An 18,056-nucleotide genomic window follows, 5' to 3' on the forward strand; every position below is an offset into this window, starting at 1 on the left:
CTTGGGTCAGATGTGTCTTAGTCTTTTCTTTTTAAAAACACTTTAAAGAGATCTCTTGCCGCAGATTTGTCCAATGCACTATGTTATTTGATTTTCTGACTGCAGCTTCCATAGACATTGATTGTGGATTCAAGTAAATTGCCATCCTTGACAACATCAGTCTTATCTCTGTTTATCATGATGCTGCTTAGTAGTTCAGCTGTGAGGATTTTTGTTCCTTTATGTTGAGGTGGGGAGTCTTGGTGTGGCGCTGTGGGTTAATGCGCAGATTGCAAAGCTGGTTGAACTGCAAGATTGGTGGTTCAAGCTCACCAGCTGCTCCTCAGAAACCCTGTACAGGGTCGCTGTGGGTTGGAACCAACACAACAACAACAATGTTGAGGTGGAATCTATAGTGAAGGCTGTAGTCTTTCATCTTCCAGTTCTCTTTGCTTCTGAAAGCAATGTTGTTGAATGGTCATCATTATCATAATAGTACATTGGGTTGTTTAGATTAAATAAGATAATGCATTTGAGAAATGTCTGATGTTTATGTACTAACTTAATGATAGCTATTACTATTACTGCTTTACCATCATTGTTAATATTACATGAAAGAGCATTGAACGATAAAGGGATTGCAATTAATAGCCTGTCTTTTAGAAACATTGCTTCTGGTCCTCTGGGTAAGGATTTCTATACCTGGGACTCTGAGATGTTCGCTCAGTTCCTTCCCCTCTTACTTCAGTTCTTCACTCTGCCATCATGAGGAACATCTTCAAGAGGAATCAGGAGCCCATTGTGGCTCCTGCAACCACCACCGCCACAATGCCAATTGGCCCTGCAGACAACTCTACCGAGAGTGGGGGTGCTGGAGAGAGCAAGGAGGACATGTTTGCCAAGCTGAAGGAGAAGTTCTTCAATGGGATCAACAAGATCCCCTGTGAGTGGACCCTAATGACTGAGAGGGCGGGGCAAGGCTAGAGTCGGGAATGACTTTGTAGGCAGGGCAGGGTTTGTGGAAAACTGGGATATGTGAACCAGTGGGGTGTGATTGGCTGGTTTCTTACTTAATGCTTAGATTTCAGGTTGGATTATTTGGGGGTCCCCTCTAGGAAAAGGGGAAGCTATGGTCTGGTATTAATGAGGAAACAGTGGGCTTATGTGCCCCCTACCTTCAAGAAGAAAAGGAAGTTCTTATAACTTAAAAAACTGTACCAAGAAAATAAAACTAAAGGAAAACAAAAGAAAATTAAACAAATTCCTAGTCATGTTCTCCAGTGGCACTTAAAAATTGCTATATTTTGGAAGATAAGAAATAGAAGCCTTCATTGCTTTCTGAGTTCCTGGCAGAGGCTGTATGGGAGATAACAGAGACCCAGCTCAGGAAGAGCAAACACACTCTGGGGGAAGGCTTTTCTTTAGCACCATGGGGAGCAGCCCAGAGCCCATTCCCAAATACTTGAGTTCTTAAACGCTAACTCTTGTAGGTCCAGGCTAACCTTTCAGGAGATTGACCTTTCTGTCTTTGGGTCACCCTCCCATGAGGGGCGCAAGGGGTAGGACCAGAAGATCAAAGGCACTCTTCCTACAGCTGGCCAGTTCTCCAGGGATCAAACTAGTCAACACCCAATAGAGCCAAAGTGATGCTCCTCCACATGTATACCTGGCTGCCACCTCTCATCAGCAGACTGTCCTCAAGGACAGCAGGCTAAGGAAAGTGCTTGGGTGTGTGCTTCAAACATTGAGGAGTGTGGTATTGAGGGTCATTTTTGCCATTGCTATGGGGTCAGGGACAGTGGCGCAGGGCACTGCTGACTCCTGTGTGTGGGGTCTTCTCGTTGTGGGCAGTACCTCCCTGGGCACTGATCGCCATCACTGTGGTTGCTGGCCTCCTGCTCCTCACCTGTTGCTTCTGCATCTGTAAAAAGTGCTGCTGCAAGAAGAAGAAGAACAAGAAGGAGAAGGGCAAAGGCATGAAGAATGCCATGAACATGAAGGATATGAAAGGGGGTCAGGTAGGACACCTGCAGGGGGGAAGGGCTGGGAGGGGACCATCCCAGGTCTTCCTGAAGGTAAAAGGTGAAACAAAGGCATTTGAGTTTCTACAACCAAACTGGCTCTCCTCCTTACAACAAACTGGCTCCCCTTTTTTAAAGCAATGCATGAGGAAACACCTCAGCCCTATTGCTACAGCTCTAGAGTAACATCATCTATTGGTCAGCAAGTGGGGACGGAGACTTACTTGCATGCTAGCATGATCATGTCCTTCAAAGGACAGAGGAAGAGATCAATGTTGACCCCAAAGAAGCTAATGGGTAAAATATTGGAGAAAGAGACCACTTCTCAGGGAAGACACATCTGGGTAGCCCTGTGTCTTTGCCAGATAAGACGGGAGGACCACATCTCATTGAAGAGATCTGGCTGGAGGGCAAAAGAATAATCCTGAGACACCAAGACAGGGCCAGCCTGAGTCATCTATAATCACATATTTGATTTATCTAACTCTACCTGAGTTTGGTCAGCCTGGGAAGATTCCTTGAGATTCCAGTTTCTCATCCTCATATGCTCCATGTTTATTTGGGGAATTATTGGGAGAAATCTCTCACTTGAGGAACAAATATGGAGGCTTGATCTCAAGAAGGAATCCGTCAGGGATCAAAATAGCTTCTGAGTGCTTGCCAATATACACACATGTATGTACATGTGTGTGTGTGTGTGTGTGCCCTAAATAAAACTATAGTGAGAGTGTGGGGGGGGGGGCGCTGGGGTCCCAGTATTACCTGGGCATACTCCACCTGGTCTTACCAATTGACCACAATTTGAGGAGCTGGTTAGAGCTGGAGGACTTTCTCTCATATCATGTTTTCCTTTCTCTTTCCACCTCTGTGGCCCTACCCTGCTCCTGTCTGCCTTGCCGGAACGCCTGGTATGTCTTGCCCAGGGTGGGTAGAGTCTGAGCAGGGGAAAGTACCGGTGGTGGGGATAGTTGTGTGCCACTGAGTCCATTCCGACTCATAGTGACCCGTAGGGTTTCTGAGACTGTAAATCTCTATGGGAGCAAAAGGCCTCATCATTCTGCCTCATAGATTCAAACTGTTAACCTTGTGGTTAACAACCCAACTGCGCTACCAGGGCTCCTTGGGCAAACGACTGGGGAGGGAGCTAGTAAAGGAAGCATTTCTTGCACTCAAGAAGTGTAAAGCATTTGGCACAGTTTCTGGCTCTTGGTAGTGTGCTCATAGAGAGGACAGAACCAAAGCCATGGCCATCGAGTTGATTCTAACTCAGAGCAGCCCTAGTGGACATAGTAGAACGCTCCCTAGGGTAAATCTTTAAGGGAACATAGGGTTTCATCTTTCTTCCTCGGAGTGGCTGGTGGGTTTGAATCACCGACCTTATGATTGGCAGCCCAGCAGTAACCCTTGGCACACCAAGGACCAGAGTCAGAGTCATGTCTTCCAAGCCCAGGGCTGGGATTCTCAGAGGCTCAGGGAAGGTCCTGGAGGAACAAACTGGGGTTCTACTGGGCTGTGGGAAAGCACAGTCCCCTGAGTCCCACACCCAGTTCTGAGTCAGGGTCCGGTCTGAGGGGCAGGCTTCCTGTTGTTGCTCCAGGGCCAAGACAGTCTGCTCTCTTCTCCTCTGCTAACACATGCCTCCCTTCTCCCAGCCGCCACAGGATGACGATGACGCGGAGGGGGCCCTGACTGAGGGAGAAGGTGAAGGTGAGGAGGAGAAAGAGCCTGAGAACCTGGGCAAACTGCAGTTTTCCTTGGATTATGATTTCCAGGCCAATCAGGTGTGTAGGTCTGGCTGAGGGTGTGTGGTGGGAAAGGATGGAGAGGGTTGGGAGTGGGTGTGAAGAGGTGAAAACAGCCTCCTGCCTCAGTCAGAGGCATGGAGTTGTTCCTTTCCCTGGCTGGGGCCAGATGACATCAGAGCACATACATCCCTGGACCAATACCGACTCTGGCTTGTCCACCAGTCTCTTCTGGGAATGGTGTCAGCCCAGGCTGACCTTGCTATTAACCTGCCCCAAACCTTAGGCAAATCAATTGCCCTCTCAGCTCCAGACCCCCCACGTGTCATTGTCAACTTCTACGAGGCAACGAGACTAATCTTCCCTTCCTGCACCACTCATTCTTCAGGAGGGGTGGGTGGGTGCTAGGTCTGTGGTCGATCTGAGACTCAGCCCTCCTCCCTCCCTCTCTCCACAGCTCACCGTGGGCGTTCTGCAGGCTGCAGAACTGCCCGCCCTGGACATGGGAGGCACCTCTGATCCTTACGTCAAAGTCTTCCTCCTTCCAGACAAGAAGAAGAAATATGAGACCAAAGTCCATCGGAAGACCCTGAACCCTGCCTTCAATGAAACCTTCACCTTTAAGGTGACGCTGTTAGCTCCCTCTCTGACCCCATCCTGCATACTCTTCCATCCTTAGCCTCAGCTGAGGTCCCTGGGACCAGCTCAGTCTGGAACAATGTCAGGGGTCCATCTGCATGTGACGCTCCTACCCGAGCTTCTTCTGTCACACTCTAACCCTCCCCACATCCGCCACCTCCACTCTGGCTGCACTCTGCTCCCTGTAAGCCTGGGTCTTCTGTGTCTGCAGACTTCCTGTGAACCCTCGGGTAGTTGGAACAGAGGCCTAGCTAGACCCAGGGCTTGTCCACAGTGCCCCTGGAGGTGCAGGAATTACTTTGACCCCTCTCTGCCCCTGACTGTGCTCTGCAGGTGCCATACCAGGAGCTGGGAGGCAAAACCCTGGTGATGGCCATCTATGACTTTGACCGCTTCTCCAAACACGACATCATCGGAGAGGTGAAGTTGCCCATGAACACAGTGGACCTCGGCCAGCCCATTGAGGAGTGGAGAGACCTGCAAGGAGGGGAGAAGGAGGAGGTGAGAGCAGAAGGCAGGCCAGCCTAGGCAGAAAGACTCAAGGGTCACTCGCCTGGGCCTTCACTTTTTGCAGGAGAAGAAGAGGGGAAGCTTTAGAGCCAGGCAAGTGGGCTTAGGAATCCAGCCCCATGCTTCCTAGTTGTGCAACCCTGGGCAAGTTGCGTCATCTCTTTGGACCCAAGTTCTCTTTTTACAGATAAAGACTAGTTATGGAAAGTGCCCAGCACAGTATCTGGCATTACTTAGCACTCAAGTAAATGAGAGCACCATTATTATTACTACCCCAAAACTTCTGCGGCCACCTGAGGCAGTGAGGCAGGGCTGTGCCTCGGTTTACTCACAGGAAAGCCCAGTTTTATTCTAAAGGATTTTTGGCATGGGAACTGGTCCTCACAGTGATGGATCCAGTATTTATTCATTCATTGAGTTGTTACTGAGTTAGAGTGGCCGTGGACGGCAGAGTCCCCATAGCGTTTCCTAGGCAACTATCTTTATAGGAGCACATCACGAGGTATTTACCCCCTAGGAGCGGTTGGTGGGTTTGAACTGCTGACCTTTTAATTGGCAGATGAGCACTTAACCATTGTGCCACCAGAACGCCTTACTGAGCATCTACTATGCGCCAAAGGCTCCCACTGTGTCCACTGTTCCCTTCCAGGCAATCAGTCAGTCAGTGGGATCTCAGCCAGGCCCCTAATGTGGCCCTGCGGCTCTCAGCAGTGATGGTGGGACTAGAAGAGATGCTCACAGATGGCATCCGCCCTTTCCTTGGGGCTCACACTGTCTGCCAGGCAGGGCCAACACACCTGGACAGGGCACCTGTGATGTGCTCAGGGCCAGCCAGCGGCCCTCTCAGGTGGCAGGATTCTGGAGGCAAGAGGTTCTAAGAACACAGTCTTGGCTCCTTGCTCTTACAAGTCCCTCAGGGGCTTTGCTGAGCTGCAGCTTGGCACTAAGCTCAGACACTGATAAGCCAGCTAAGTCATCACAGATGTGGGGCATAGTGCAGTGAGGTGGGGACCAGTCTTCCTAGTCTGGGCAAGACAGGGTATGCCCAGGCTAGAGGTAGTGGGGTGGTTGAGATGACCCTTGGCCCTCCTTCCACCTGGACAGCCAGAGAAGCTGGGAGACATCTGCACTTCCCTGCGCTATGTGCCCACGGCTGGGAAGCTCACTGTCTGTATCCTGGAGGCCAAGAACCTCAAGAAGATGGATGTTGGAGGCCTTTCAGGTATGTGCAGACCTTTGGGCTACCATTGGGTGGCACTAGCGAGCTAGCCACATCCCAGAGCCTTTGGTGTTTGCACAGTCCCAGTTAGAAAGAACACTTTCTGCTGGACCTCTGACCAGGGGCTATGTTCTGCATTTCCAGTTTACTGACAGTGCCTGGATTGGCCCCACACACAGGGTTCGGGTGGGAAGGTGGAGAATCAGCCCCGGCTCTGTCACTGGTTCCCTATGTGGTGTTGGGCAGGTCACTTCCTTCCTTTGTCCCAATGTTTGTCATCTGCAGATGTGCGTTATACTTTTAGCGTCCTCTGAGAGACATCACCAATCAACACCCACACTCTCTCAGGAGAGGCTGACTTAGACTTGGGAATTTCCCCAACATAATGCACTAGGCAGCCACAACCAATCTGTCAGAGTCGGTGTTTAAGGTAAAACCTTTTTGCCATCCCTAAATGAGATGGTGTGTCTCAGAGGCCTTCTGGACTTAATGTCCTAAGACATGGGGCTTTCTAAGACCAGGTCTTCACAAGGTCTCAGCAGGCTGGGATAGTGGGGGACTAATGGGAACTTCCTTGGGGCTGGGTTTCCCCCTCCTCAGATCCCTATGTGAAGATTCACCTGATGCAGAATGGCAAGAGGCTCAAGAAGAAGAAGACAACGGTGAAGAAGAAGACCCTGAACCCGTACTTCAACGAGTCCTTCAGCTTTGAGATCCCTTTTGAGCAGATTCAGGTGCGCTGACTCTTTAGGTCGTAGGCTTGGTGCAGGGGTGAGGGAGGCTCAGGTGGAACTCTGGGTTTAATGGTACTACAGAAGGGCCTCCTCCCCCAAAGCCCTCCTATTCTGAGGAGAGAAACATGATCTAATTTTTGGTGATGTTAGAACAAGAGGAGTCCTCGTTATGGAGAACTTAAGACTTGGGCAACTCCAAGATACAGAAAGCCAGTAGGACAAACTTCTCCACACTCTCCCTCCCAGCCAAACCTGCTCCCTCTGGGTGCTCTATTTACCTAAGCAAGAAACCCGGGCATTCTCTTAGACCTCTCCCCCTCTCCAGAGGCTCTTTTTCCTTTCCCATTTATCCAGAATTCTGAGCATTTTCAAAGTGCTCGACACTCTCTAGGGGCTGGAGGGAACAGATGTGAAGAAACAGTCCTTACCTTGAAGGAACTCACAGTCGTCCGGAGGGGTCCAATCAGGTCATTCAAACATGGTACAAGGACAGCTCCTGCAGTGTGAACCTCTTAAGGTTCCCAGAGCAAACCTGGTCCTAAAGGCCCAGTATGGTTGGGCTGGGCTCAGAAAGGTGAAATGTATTCCCCTTTCCCTTAGCAAATCCAACTGGTCACCCAACCTCTTGGTTCTCTCCCCTAGACATCCCTCCAATCTGACCCCACCTTCCCATTCCCACTGCCACTGCCTTGGTGCCCATAGTCAATGTTCATCCTCCCATTCATTACTCCTCTCCCCAGTGAGTCTCCCTGACATCTCAAGGCCAGCCTTCGCTTTCTAAAATCTCTGTTATAGTCTTTAGGAGCTCTGGTAGCGTAGTGGTTACGAATTGGGCTGCGAACCTCAAGGTCAACAGTTTGAAACTACTAGCTGTTCTGTGGGAGAAAGATGAGGCTTTCTGCTCCCATAATTTCCCAGCATTGGAAACCCTGTACAGGGTCACTATGAGTTGGAACCGATTCCACAGTACATAACAACAACTTTTGGCCTGTGGAGTCCTGGTGTGGCCCTGTAGGAGAAGCACTGGACTGCTAACCAGAAGGTCAGTGGTTCAAATCCACCAGCTGCTTCTCGGAAATCCTATACAAGGTTGCTATGAGATGGGACCAACTTAATGGCACTTGGCAACAACACTCTTGACGTGTGGGATAAAATGCCAGCTCCCTACCTAGCTTGAACCCACCCTACTGATCTCATTCCCAGTCTCTTTGATTCTAACTCTGTATCTCAACAACTCTGAATTTGTTCTGCTTCCCAAACACTAAATGGACTCTCATGTCTCTCTACCTTGACCCCATCTAATGTTCTTTTCTGGAATCTTCACTCATTCCTCCACCTGGAGATATCCTCAGACTTCATGTGTTCATTCAAAAGTCCCCTTTTCTAGGAAGTCTTTTGGCCCTGAGCAGGAATGTCATGTCTTCTGGGTTTCTGTAGGCCCTTCAGCTTACCCTTCTAGCATTATCATTTTGTGCTGTAAGTTTAGGTACATGGGTGTTGATGTAATTAGAGATAAAGTTCATCTTCTGACTTTTTCTCAACTGTCCTTGCTTAGTGCAGTGCCTGGAGCATAACACATGCTTAATAAATGCCGCCTGGTGGAGACACAGACTGCCTTTAAGTGTGGCCTCTGGCTCCAGTAAGTTGTCTTACTTGGCATTGGAGGTGGAAACAAGGCGCCCTGGGAGGCTTCTCCTGCCCAATCATTTGGAGACAGGTTGATGGAGGGGGAGAAGGTTGGCCATGGGGTCCCACCTCTTCGCCTATCAATTCCCTCCCTCCTTTGCTCTCCTTGCAGAAAGTCCAGGTAGTGGTCACCGTGCTGGACTATGACAAACTGGGCAAGAACGAAGCCATTGGCAAGATCTTTGTGGGCAGCAATGCCACAGGCACAGAGCTACGACACTGGTCCGACATGCTGGCTAACCCCCGGAGGCCCATCGCTCAGTGGCACTCGCTCAAGCCTGAGGAGGAGGTGGATGCACTTCTAGGCAAGAATAAGTAGGCAGCCATAGCTGGGACCCTGCTCCCTTCACAGACACTGACGAGATCCAGAGCTATCAATACCTCAGTTATGCAACCTTAGAGGGGGTTTGTTGTTGTTTCTTTGTGGTTGTGTCCTTATTTTTCCTCCCCTTATCTCTTTTTTAAAAGACCAACTTCCCTCTGATGGCTGTGTGAGGAGAGTCCCCTAAGAGGTGAAAGAGATGCTTAGCTCTTTTCATTGCCCCAGGAGCTGCCCTTGCTGCATGCCTGGTCATGTTTCCCCCTTAATCTTTCAGTTTCACGTACAACTCACTGTGAGTGAGGCCGTCTTCTGGAAGAAGGTTGCAGCACTTTCCTGCTTTTGAGTGTTCCACACCAACAAAATGGCAGCACATCCCGTTTCCTGATAGGGAAGGCAGTGCATTGGCCAATGATCTGTGTGTGTGTGTGTGTGTGTGTGTGTATGTATATGTATGTATGTATGTATATATATATATATATATATATATATATATATATATATATAAAAACTTTGAGCATCTCTCTTCATTCCTGGAATGAGTCATGGACAGTTGTGTGGGAAGAAATGTTTCTTCAGGAACCCTGAACTGAAGAAAATCCACTGTCTTAAGTGGGAGATCTTCTGTCAGCTTGTGGAGAAGACTCAGAATCCAGGTCATATGCCAGAAATTCCCATTCTGCTTGTTGGTGGCTATGTGGAAGGCAGCAAGATGTGGAGAATGGATTTATCCAGACCTAGGACCAAACCCCTGATGCCATCATAGACTTCCTCCTCCTCCTGTAAGTCATGGTTTCCTAGAAGTGTGGTTTCTGGGACATTCATGGAAAGAAACTATTTGCTAGACTGGCCAAACTCTCAACAGGGACTCTCAGTCCCAGGACATCACTCTTGTTGACAATATTAAACTATGGAGAAACAGACGTCCCATTACCCAGAAAGACCAAAATGAAACTGCTGGATCTCAACTTTCTTCTTGTGAGAAACACAGATGCTTTCTCCCTTTGCAGAATATAAGCAGTGCTGTTCATTTGCATTGGTTCCCATCATGCTTTTGCTTATGCTTCTCTTTTAATTTCAGTGGAGCAGTGCTGTCTGAAGACACATTATCTGTACAGAGCCAGAGAGCTTTAAAAGAAAGGCTTAAATGTTCTTAGTTCTTCTGAGGTCCAGGTAAGAAGGGAGTGGGGATGAGGGTGAGATGGTGAAATGACAGAGACTCCCTGAAGAGGTAGATGGAAGCACTACAATTTCCCCAACTCCCAGTGCCCTGGATCCTGGGTAGCTGGAGTCACCCAGGGAGGCTCATGGGGAGGTCCCATTCTGCCATTCCTTAGGAAGTTTCTATGAATTCTAAGGAACAAAGGCGATCCATTCCTAATGGATGGTGGCAGACACCTGCCAGGGTTTCTGTCTCATGCTCACTTGTGTCCCGTTCCCCTTCCACCTTTTGTCCCCAGCACATAAAAAGCCATATATATGTTAGTCAAGTTTGCACTGAGTCCCCTTCCAACCTTCAGTCTGGGCAAGAGACAGGTCCCCATGTGACCAGGGGCTGGTCTTTGGCCTCTTCTTCCGAACCTTGTCTCCCTTCCTCCAGCCCTTCTCTTCTATCCATAGAGTCCTCAGGCCCTTGCCATTTCTTCACCACAGAAAACTCTAGCCTTCTTAAAAAGCTTTGGGATCTCTCTCATTCCCAACCAAAATGGCAGCACTTTCTGGCCTGCCTCATCTAGTTTCCTCTAAGCCCCTGAGACAGATGGACAGGGTAGGAAACAGTCAGGCTTTAAAGACCCAGCATGAAGAAGGTGCTGAGTGTCTTTTGTTGCTGTCTTACTTTGTGGTTTGGTTGGAGTGGAGATTGAGGAATCACCCCCACCAGAAAGACTGGGAAGCAGGGCCCAGAAGGCTGAGAAACCTCCGTTGGAGCTGAGGAATGAGCGATTCCATGCTTTTAATGTCGCAGACTAATTCTTGGGGCTTCTGAGACTTAGGTCTCACCCAGCATTATAGAGAGAACCTGGTGTCCCTTTATAGACTGAGCCAGAACTGCCTCCACCCGGCCCTGTCCCTGCTCCCTGAGCTGGCTGGTTGGCAGGGAGGGAGGGGTCCCGATGTCTGACTTGGTGACACACAGCCCCTATGCTAGAGTTGTTATATTTAGAAAATAAAAATACAGACTTCCCAGTAATATGCGAATTTCAGATTAACAAGGAATAGTTTTAAGGAATAGTTTTTAAGTATAAGCATGTCCTGGCAATATGTGGGACAATGTTGTGCTACAAAAATTGGCTTATATGAAGTTGAAGTTCCAATTTACTGGCCAGCCTGTATTTTATCTGGCCACCCTAAAGTCTATCTACATCTCTCCTCACCCCCTTGGTGCAAGGGGCCAGAGATTGGCCATCCAAGGTTTCCTTTGACTTGTGTTTGGAATTGCAATATTGAGAAGAGGACATATGAATATACTTTATTTTTTAAGTAACAGCAACAACAAAAAAATCTTCTGAAGCCATTTGAGCCTCATCTGACTCCCCCCAACCCCCATGTGCATTTAGTTATATATAAGATAATTATCTATAAACATAGGAGCAGAATCTTGTGGAACCAAGATGCATGTCTAACTTTCTGTAAATAGCCGCATGGCAATGCTGAGAGTCCCTACACCCCCAACCTCAAACCCCTTTTACAGAACTTGTTGAGGCTGCTCCTTCAATTTTATGTTGTGTTAAGTCTTTGTCCCCCAGCACTACCCTGCCTCCGCCCCATCGGGAACCTCTCAGTGCGGGCCATCAGCCCCTGGGAGTTGGTTTCTAGCTCTGGTCCAGATGCTGGAGACCTTGGGAGCCCTGGGAGGCCCTCCCGCCGGCTCCTGCTGAACCACCTGCAGAGCCAGAGGTTGGTGGGCAGTGTGCTGTGTTGGGCCCAGTGTCTGTCCCAGTAGCTTCTGTGTCCTGTGTATGTGGTGTGCCCCTTCTGTTCCCTGTCAGAATTAACTGAAAAGCCATAAAGGGGGCCTCCTGCTGGAGACTGCCCTCCCTCCACACCTCCCAGGAGCTCCCATGTCCCTCTGACTGGCTCCCCCGCTGAACACTTGTGACAGGCTTAATGTTGTCACCCTCCTGCTCCCTCAACCCTGTGTCAGGAGGATGGATGGAGTCCAGGACTTCTGGTGGGGCCTCCCAGGTACCCCTCACTGGTCTGACTAGCTCCCACGGCCCGGGGTTTGCAGCCTACTCCGTCTCCATCTGGTTGGGGCCCTGTAGAGGCAGCCAGGAATTTTAGTGTAGCCTCTGGACAGGCTGCCAGTGCCCATCTGGGATAGACAGGCCTGCCTGCTTTTACAGGGTCTGTGGGGTTCTTAGGTGAGGACCTCTTGGAGAAACCAAGGGAATCGCTCTGCAGAGGCAGTGGTCTCACTGAATGTCTCTGTGCTTCCTCTTGCAGTCCACAGAAAGCACCCTGAGTGGCAGGCCTGCAGGGGGTTCCCCTGAGAGGTGAACAAATCACTCTGGGTAGGGACTCAGGCCAAGCAGGTCTGCCCCAGGGTCTCCTCCAACCCTCTCATAGCTACCAGAGCCCATGGTAGGAAAGCAGAGTTGAGGGGGCTAGATGCTTCAAAGGCCCCAGGCCATGCAAGAGGCATCTCCCAGCCTGCAGCTCTGGCCCCATGGACACTTGGCAGGGGCAGATGCTGCCTCTGAATGTCCCTGGAGGCCTTAGACACAGCAGTGGTATGGAGCACAAGGCAGGAGCTGAGAGTGGGGTGGGGAGATGGACAGGCTGGGCTATCAGACCAGGTGAGGCCAGACGACCACGAGGCAGGGTGAGCCTGGTGCCAGCTTGCTGCTGGGATGGAAATGGAGTGAGAAGAGCAGGTGGGGAGAGGTGGTTGGAGTAGTCATGGTGGGGAGATAGGTCTGCCCTTTCCAGCTCTGTCTGGGATCTTCCCACTCTCCAAACCATAGCAGAGTTGGAAACAGGCAGTTGAGGGACAGTTTGGCCTGGCAAGAGGTCAGGAACCGTGCACTTAGGGGGGCCAGAGTGGCTCAGGGCCTTGGGGGACCCTCTCCAAGAAGCCTAGCTGTCCTTCCCTGTCTCCTCCCCAGTTAAGGATTTGTTGCTTCCTGGAAACGTCAAGCCTGGGCGGGGGCCCTGGACTACTGCACTGCCCCCCACCAGGATCCCCTACCTTGGTCTTCATAGGAAAGACATACTTATAGCTCTGTTCCCCCCCCCCCCCCCCCCGGGTCCCTGCTTGGCAATGCTCTCTACCCCACCCCCTTATGTGGACTCTGTGGTTCTTGTCTGATCTCTTGTCACATTGTTATTTTGTAATGAGCTGCGTCTCCTTATTAAAGAAATGAGCTGAAATAAACCTGGGGGTGGGGGGTGTCTTAGTTGTTTTTGCTGGGCTGGGAGCAGCTGAGTGGGTGAGGGTGGGAGCAGGCTCTGGTTCTAGCCCAGCATCTCCCTTAAATTAAGCTGCAAAAGGGGCCCAAGACCCAGTCTCCCTCTCTTCTTGGGGGTGGGGAAGAGCAGATTGGCACTGCGTGTAGGGGAAGGTGGGGACAGAGGCTACATGCCAGTGCCCAGCAGCTCTTTGAGAGGAAGGGTGGGGGTCGGGGTACATCTCAGAGACTGGATTCCTTTTTAGGAGAGCTAGGTTTAGGGAATAGCCACAGTGACAGGGAGGCTGGCCCTGGGACACAGAGGCATGAAAAGATGATTGGGGATTTCTGCAAAGCCCTCAATTGTCCAGCTGCAAAAAACCCTTCACACATTTTTGACATTCCTGACCAAGATGTCAGGGACAAAGGACTGCCTTCAGAATTTTTAAGAGAAACTAAGGCAGCCCTGATCCTTTGTTGTTGAGTGCCATCGAGTCAGTGCTGACTGAATAGGGTTTCTAAGGAGAGGCTGGTGAGCTTGAAGCACCCACCTTGTGGTTCAAACTGACTATGTGGTCCAGTGCTTTATCCTTCAGCGCTACACCCCAAGATAAGGAAAAAGTTACCCTTCTTTGTCAATTTCCACTCTGGCTCCCAGGTCTGCGATTCCAGGGCAGCGGACACACAGAGATAATGTTTGTGGCCTTGGAACCCTGGCATCAGACGTGTTCGGTGCCTCTGTGTCAGACCCCACGACAGGTCTGAAGTCTTCATCCATGACATCATGTGTATTTGTTCTGCTGCTGCTTGGGCTACAAACAGCAGGGTGACAGCAGGGGAAAAGAATCTTCCCTCCCAGACTCCCCTGTGCTCACTCCAAGTTGGTGGCCAGGGATCTCTACTTGGCAGAAAGTTCAGAGCTGAGCCGAGCTGGCAGCTGGACTTGCTGGGCAGAGCAAGGAGACCCAGGCCTTGGCAGGGGAGACCAGACCTGGACTGCCCACTACAGACCCTGCCAGAGGACCTGGGCAGCCGCCTCCCTGGTCACACCTCTTCGGAGTTTGCATTTAACCTCCAGTAACTCCCCACGATAAACACTGGACTGCAAACCACGAGGTCTGCTCATGGGAAAAAGATGAGGCTTTCTGCAATGATTTTTAAAAGCCTCCGAAAGCCCATACAAAGTCACTGCGAGTTGGAACTGATTTGAAGGCATTTAACAACAAAACTCCCAACTTAAGCTACATTTGTAGTCTGAAGTTGTGGAATCATTTTCAATCTCCTGAATCCAACAGTGAGCTAATGCTGACCATTATGCAGAGCAGAGGGTTAAGTGTGACTGCCAGGATCCCTCCAGGACCCCAGGAAAAGCACCACTTTGCTGTGTTGCAACTTGCCTGAGCATTAGTCTTGGTGGGCTCAACAGCCTTGCCATTAGCTCTGCCGTCTTCAGAAAAATCACCACGCTCAGCCACGAGAACCTGATTTCTTCTTATGCTTCTTCTGAAACTCCCATGCAGGCTGAGAAGACGCAGCCACCAAGTTAAAACACAGTTTTATTTACTCATTTATAAATACTGTTGTGTTTACAGGCATCATCATAAAGATGTGAATATTATTCCGAAACTTTCAAACACAGAATACTTAATACTATATAATAACAACCAGTAAAACAAAATCATTCATCTCAGACTTTGAAAGGCCACTCAAAATTGCATAAAAATACATTCAGTTCACAAAGCGAGGCTGGCCCCCCTCCCCAGGTGTATTTACAAGTCACTGAAGTTAATCCATACAACTCAGCTGAAAACAGTTCCACTGAGTGGCAGTCAGGAGTGAGGGGGCGTGAGGAGAACACACAAGTGGCAGAGGGACGCCACGATGGGTCTTACAAGCTCTTGTAGGTCCCATCTGCTCAAAGGCAGGAAAGCACACACGCTGTACCTTCTCTGAGATGGTGGGGGTGGGGGTGGGTGGGTGCACAGGGAGACGAGGACCCTTCAGGTGGAAGGCCCAGCCTGCCAAGAGATATTGGCAAGTAAAGGGGGTATTTGGGTGCTGGAGCTCCTCCGATCCCCCACGTCTCCCATTACCTGGTCTCTCCTCGCCAGAAGACAAGTGAGAATTTCCTCCAGGTTTCAGTCTTACGTGTGGAAGAAAGATGCAGCAAAGGCAAGAGAGATGGCGATTCTAACCAGTGTAGGCCTAGCTTAAGAACATACCCTGGTGTCGCTGGTACGCCCTGGTCTCCTGTTGTTGAGGAGACACACATCTGTTTCAAGCTCGCAATAGCCAAACCTCTCAAGGACAGAGACTAAGTAAACCAGAAGATGGTACCCCATGGTCTCCTTGGCCAGGTTATGGCCAGAAAAGGGCAGGAAAACCCAGCCACCAACACCACCACATCCTAGAGAAGGGTTCCACTCTCGACTTCACAGGAAGGCAGAGTAATTCTGACCCCAAGGCCCACCTGGGCATCCATTAGCACAGACAAGGAGCTTTGAAACTGGATGACGGATGGTGGTGGTGGAACTCCTACAGGAACCTTGGCTGACACATGGAACACCGCTTTCCAAGCACTATCAGCTCCAAGTGAGAAAAGCCAGAGAGGAAGACTGAGGGGAAATTTGGAGGAATAACAGAAAATATGACTTCTGATAGATTCACAGTCCAAAAGGATAAGCAGATGAGTTGGGGAATGGCTCAGAGAGAAGTCCCTTGGGGCATGGGAAGGAGGGGGAATACTGACTGCATTTGCATCAAAATGGTTTCTGAAGCTTCATTTTGAACCAAAACTTTTAATGCAACTGAAATCTCTGACTGGTAATTGTGCCTGGTTCATGGGGGCTAGAAGCCAGAATCCCCCGAAAGTGTTGGGCCTTCTCACATACGTCAAACATGTGCCAGCACTGCTGTCTCTAAAACACCACTTACAGTCCTTCCCAACGAGCGGCTCCCGGGACGCAGGGTGGGCAACTCAATTCTGACCCTCACCCACAACTCTCTGAGGAGTGGAGCGTCTCTGCCATGCAGCTAGGGCTGTTCTCGGCCCTCAGAGAACACCCCAGTCCCTAGTAGTTGTGGCAATGACAGTTCCTGGGCTGCAAGTGAAGTTGATCTATTTTCCAATATAATCAGAACACAAGCAATCAATGGCTGTTCCCGATAGGGCCAACTACTCCGGAGCAATGTCAATACCTATTAGCGAAGCTGATTAAAATCTTTGCACAGCTGGTGGCAAGAGGTCCACAGAGCCCTCCTTCCTGTTCCACAAGCGACCTTCAGCCTCTCACACCACGGCAGGCAATCTGCCTCCAGGTCCTTGACCCTCCTCACACACAGCCCTGCAGGGGTCCTGTGCCACTCTACTCGGAAGACTTTGGTTTGTCAAATCCTCCTACATGGGTAGGTTTCCTCTGCTTTAAAGGGAAGCACCAGAACCTCCTACATCCAGTAAAGGGGTCAACAGAACTAAAGATGGAGGCTTTCAACAATTGAGGCCATTTCTCTTGCGACTAACGCAGAGTTCAAGATGATATGCCAGCTGGTGCAGAGCAGAAATGCAATCAGCCTGTTATTTGGGTAGAAGAGCCTCGTAGGCCACGTTCCAGGAGGCTAAGGGAGCAGAGGAAACCTACGGAGTAGCAGCAGCTTTATCTCCTATTACAGCCATTTGTCCAGCGGCTGCCTACAAGAAACTTGCTTTCTATCCATTTCCCCATGAGCTCCAATTTCCACCTCTGTAGGTTTTAATATTCTTACCAAGCCATAAAAAGGGAAAACAATTGCAAAACCATTCAATTACCCTCAATATTAAATTCTCTTTCCAACAAGGATGAGAAATCAACCTTGACATGCTGATGTTAAACAGTTTGAAATTCAGAAGGAAACAAGACTATTTGCTCTTAAATATTTGAAGTTAGAAACAACAGAAATTTCACGTTTTAAGAAATATCCTTAAACTTCTGAGGAATGAATAAATCACAACATTTTAGGCCTAGGAGGTGTCTTAAGGATTATCCAGTCCCACCTAATTTCACAGACAGGGAGGTGACAATGCCTAGGTTACATAAGGAGACAAATTGGCCCTGGAATCCAAATGTTCTGACCCTTAGGGTCTTGTCAATGCCATCTTATTCTGCCTTCAAAGCTGCCTTGCTCACTGGGTGAGAGGAACTTCTTTACGTCTATAGTTAATTGGGCCTGGGTTTGGGCAGGGACTACTTTGGCTTGATAATGTTGCCAAACAAATGGGCACTCGATACTACTTCCAAGGGCAGGACATCAGGCTCCAAGTGTATCACCTCATGGTTAGTTTACAGAACCACCGACTCACGGGTGGGCTGGAATTTGGAATTTCCCTCCGACTCACGGGTGGGCTGGAATTTGGAATTTCCCTCCTTAATGGATCCCTTAAGCTTACCTTTTTGAGGGAGCAAAATAGCCTGGAAGCTTAAGAACGGGTCACATTTGAATAGTTGTCTCTCCTGCGTGCCTCTTCTGCTCATCCTGAGTCCATCACAAAATACGATGCCCACTTCCCAGGACTACGTCAGTCCCAGTGGTCTGGATGGAGACTCTTCTGATAGTGTGCTGGGAGTGGTGGCAGCAGGACTAGAAATCCAAAGCCTTAACAGTGTTTGGAGTCCCTGGTGGTGCAGATGCTTAGCACTCAGCTGCTAACCAAAAGATTGGCAGTTCTAGCCTACCCAGAAGAACCTCGGATAGGTTTGGTGATCTACTTTTTGAAAAACCAGCCATGGCAAACTCTACAGAGCACAGTTTTGACACATGGGGTGTTGTCATGAGTCAGAGT

At 49.7% G+C, this 18,056-nt stretch overlaps 1 protein-coding gene across 1 annotated transcript; it reads left to right on the top strand.

Moving 5' to 3' along the window:
* The first annotated feature begins 736 nt into the window (after positions 1–736).
* Positions 737–9,836, top strand: SYT2 (synaptotagmin II). The gene is made up of 8 exons (XM_006834126.1): positions 737–922; positions 1,831–1,997; positions 3,662–3,781; positions 4,200–4,367; positions 4,715–4,882; positions 5,996–6,113; positions 6,711–6,844; positions 8,643–9,836. The coding sequence occupies exons 1-8, from the start codon at positions 745–747 to the stop codon at positions 8,847–8,849; spliced, it is 1,260 nt and encodes a 419-aa protein (XP_006834189.1). The 5' UTR covers positions 737–744; the 3' UTR covers positions 8,850–9,836.
* Positions 9,837–18,056: the final 8,220 nt, after the last annotated feature.

Source organism: Chrysochloris asiatica, unplaced genomic scaffold (genome assembly GCF_000296735.1).
Source record: "Chrysochloris asiatica unplaced genomic scaffold, ChrAsi1.0 scaffold00009, whole genome shotgun sequence".
Classification (NCBI taxonomy): domain Eukaryota; kingdom Metazoa; phylum Chordata; class Mammalia; order Afrosoricida; family Chrysochloridae; genus Chrysochloris; species Chrysochloris asiatica.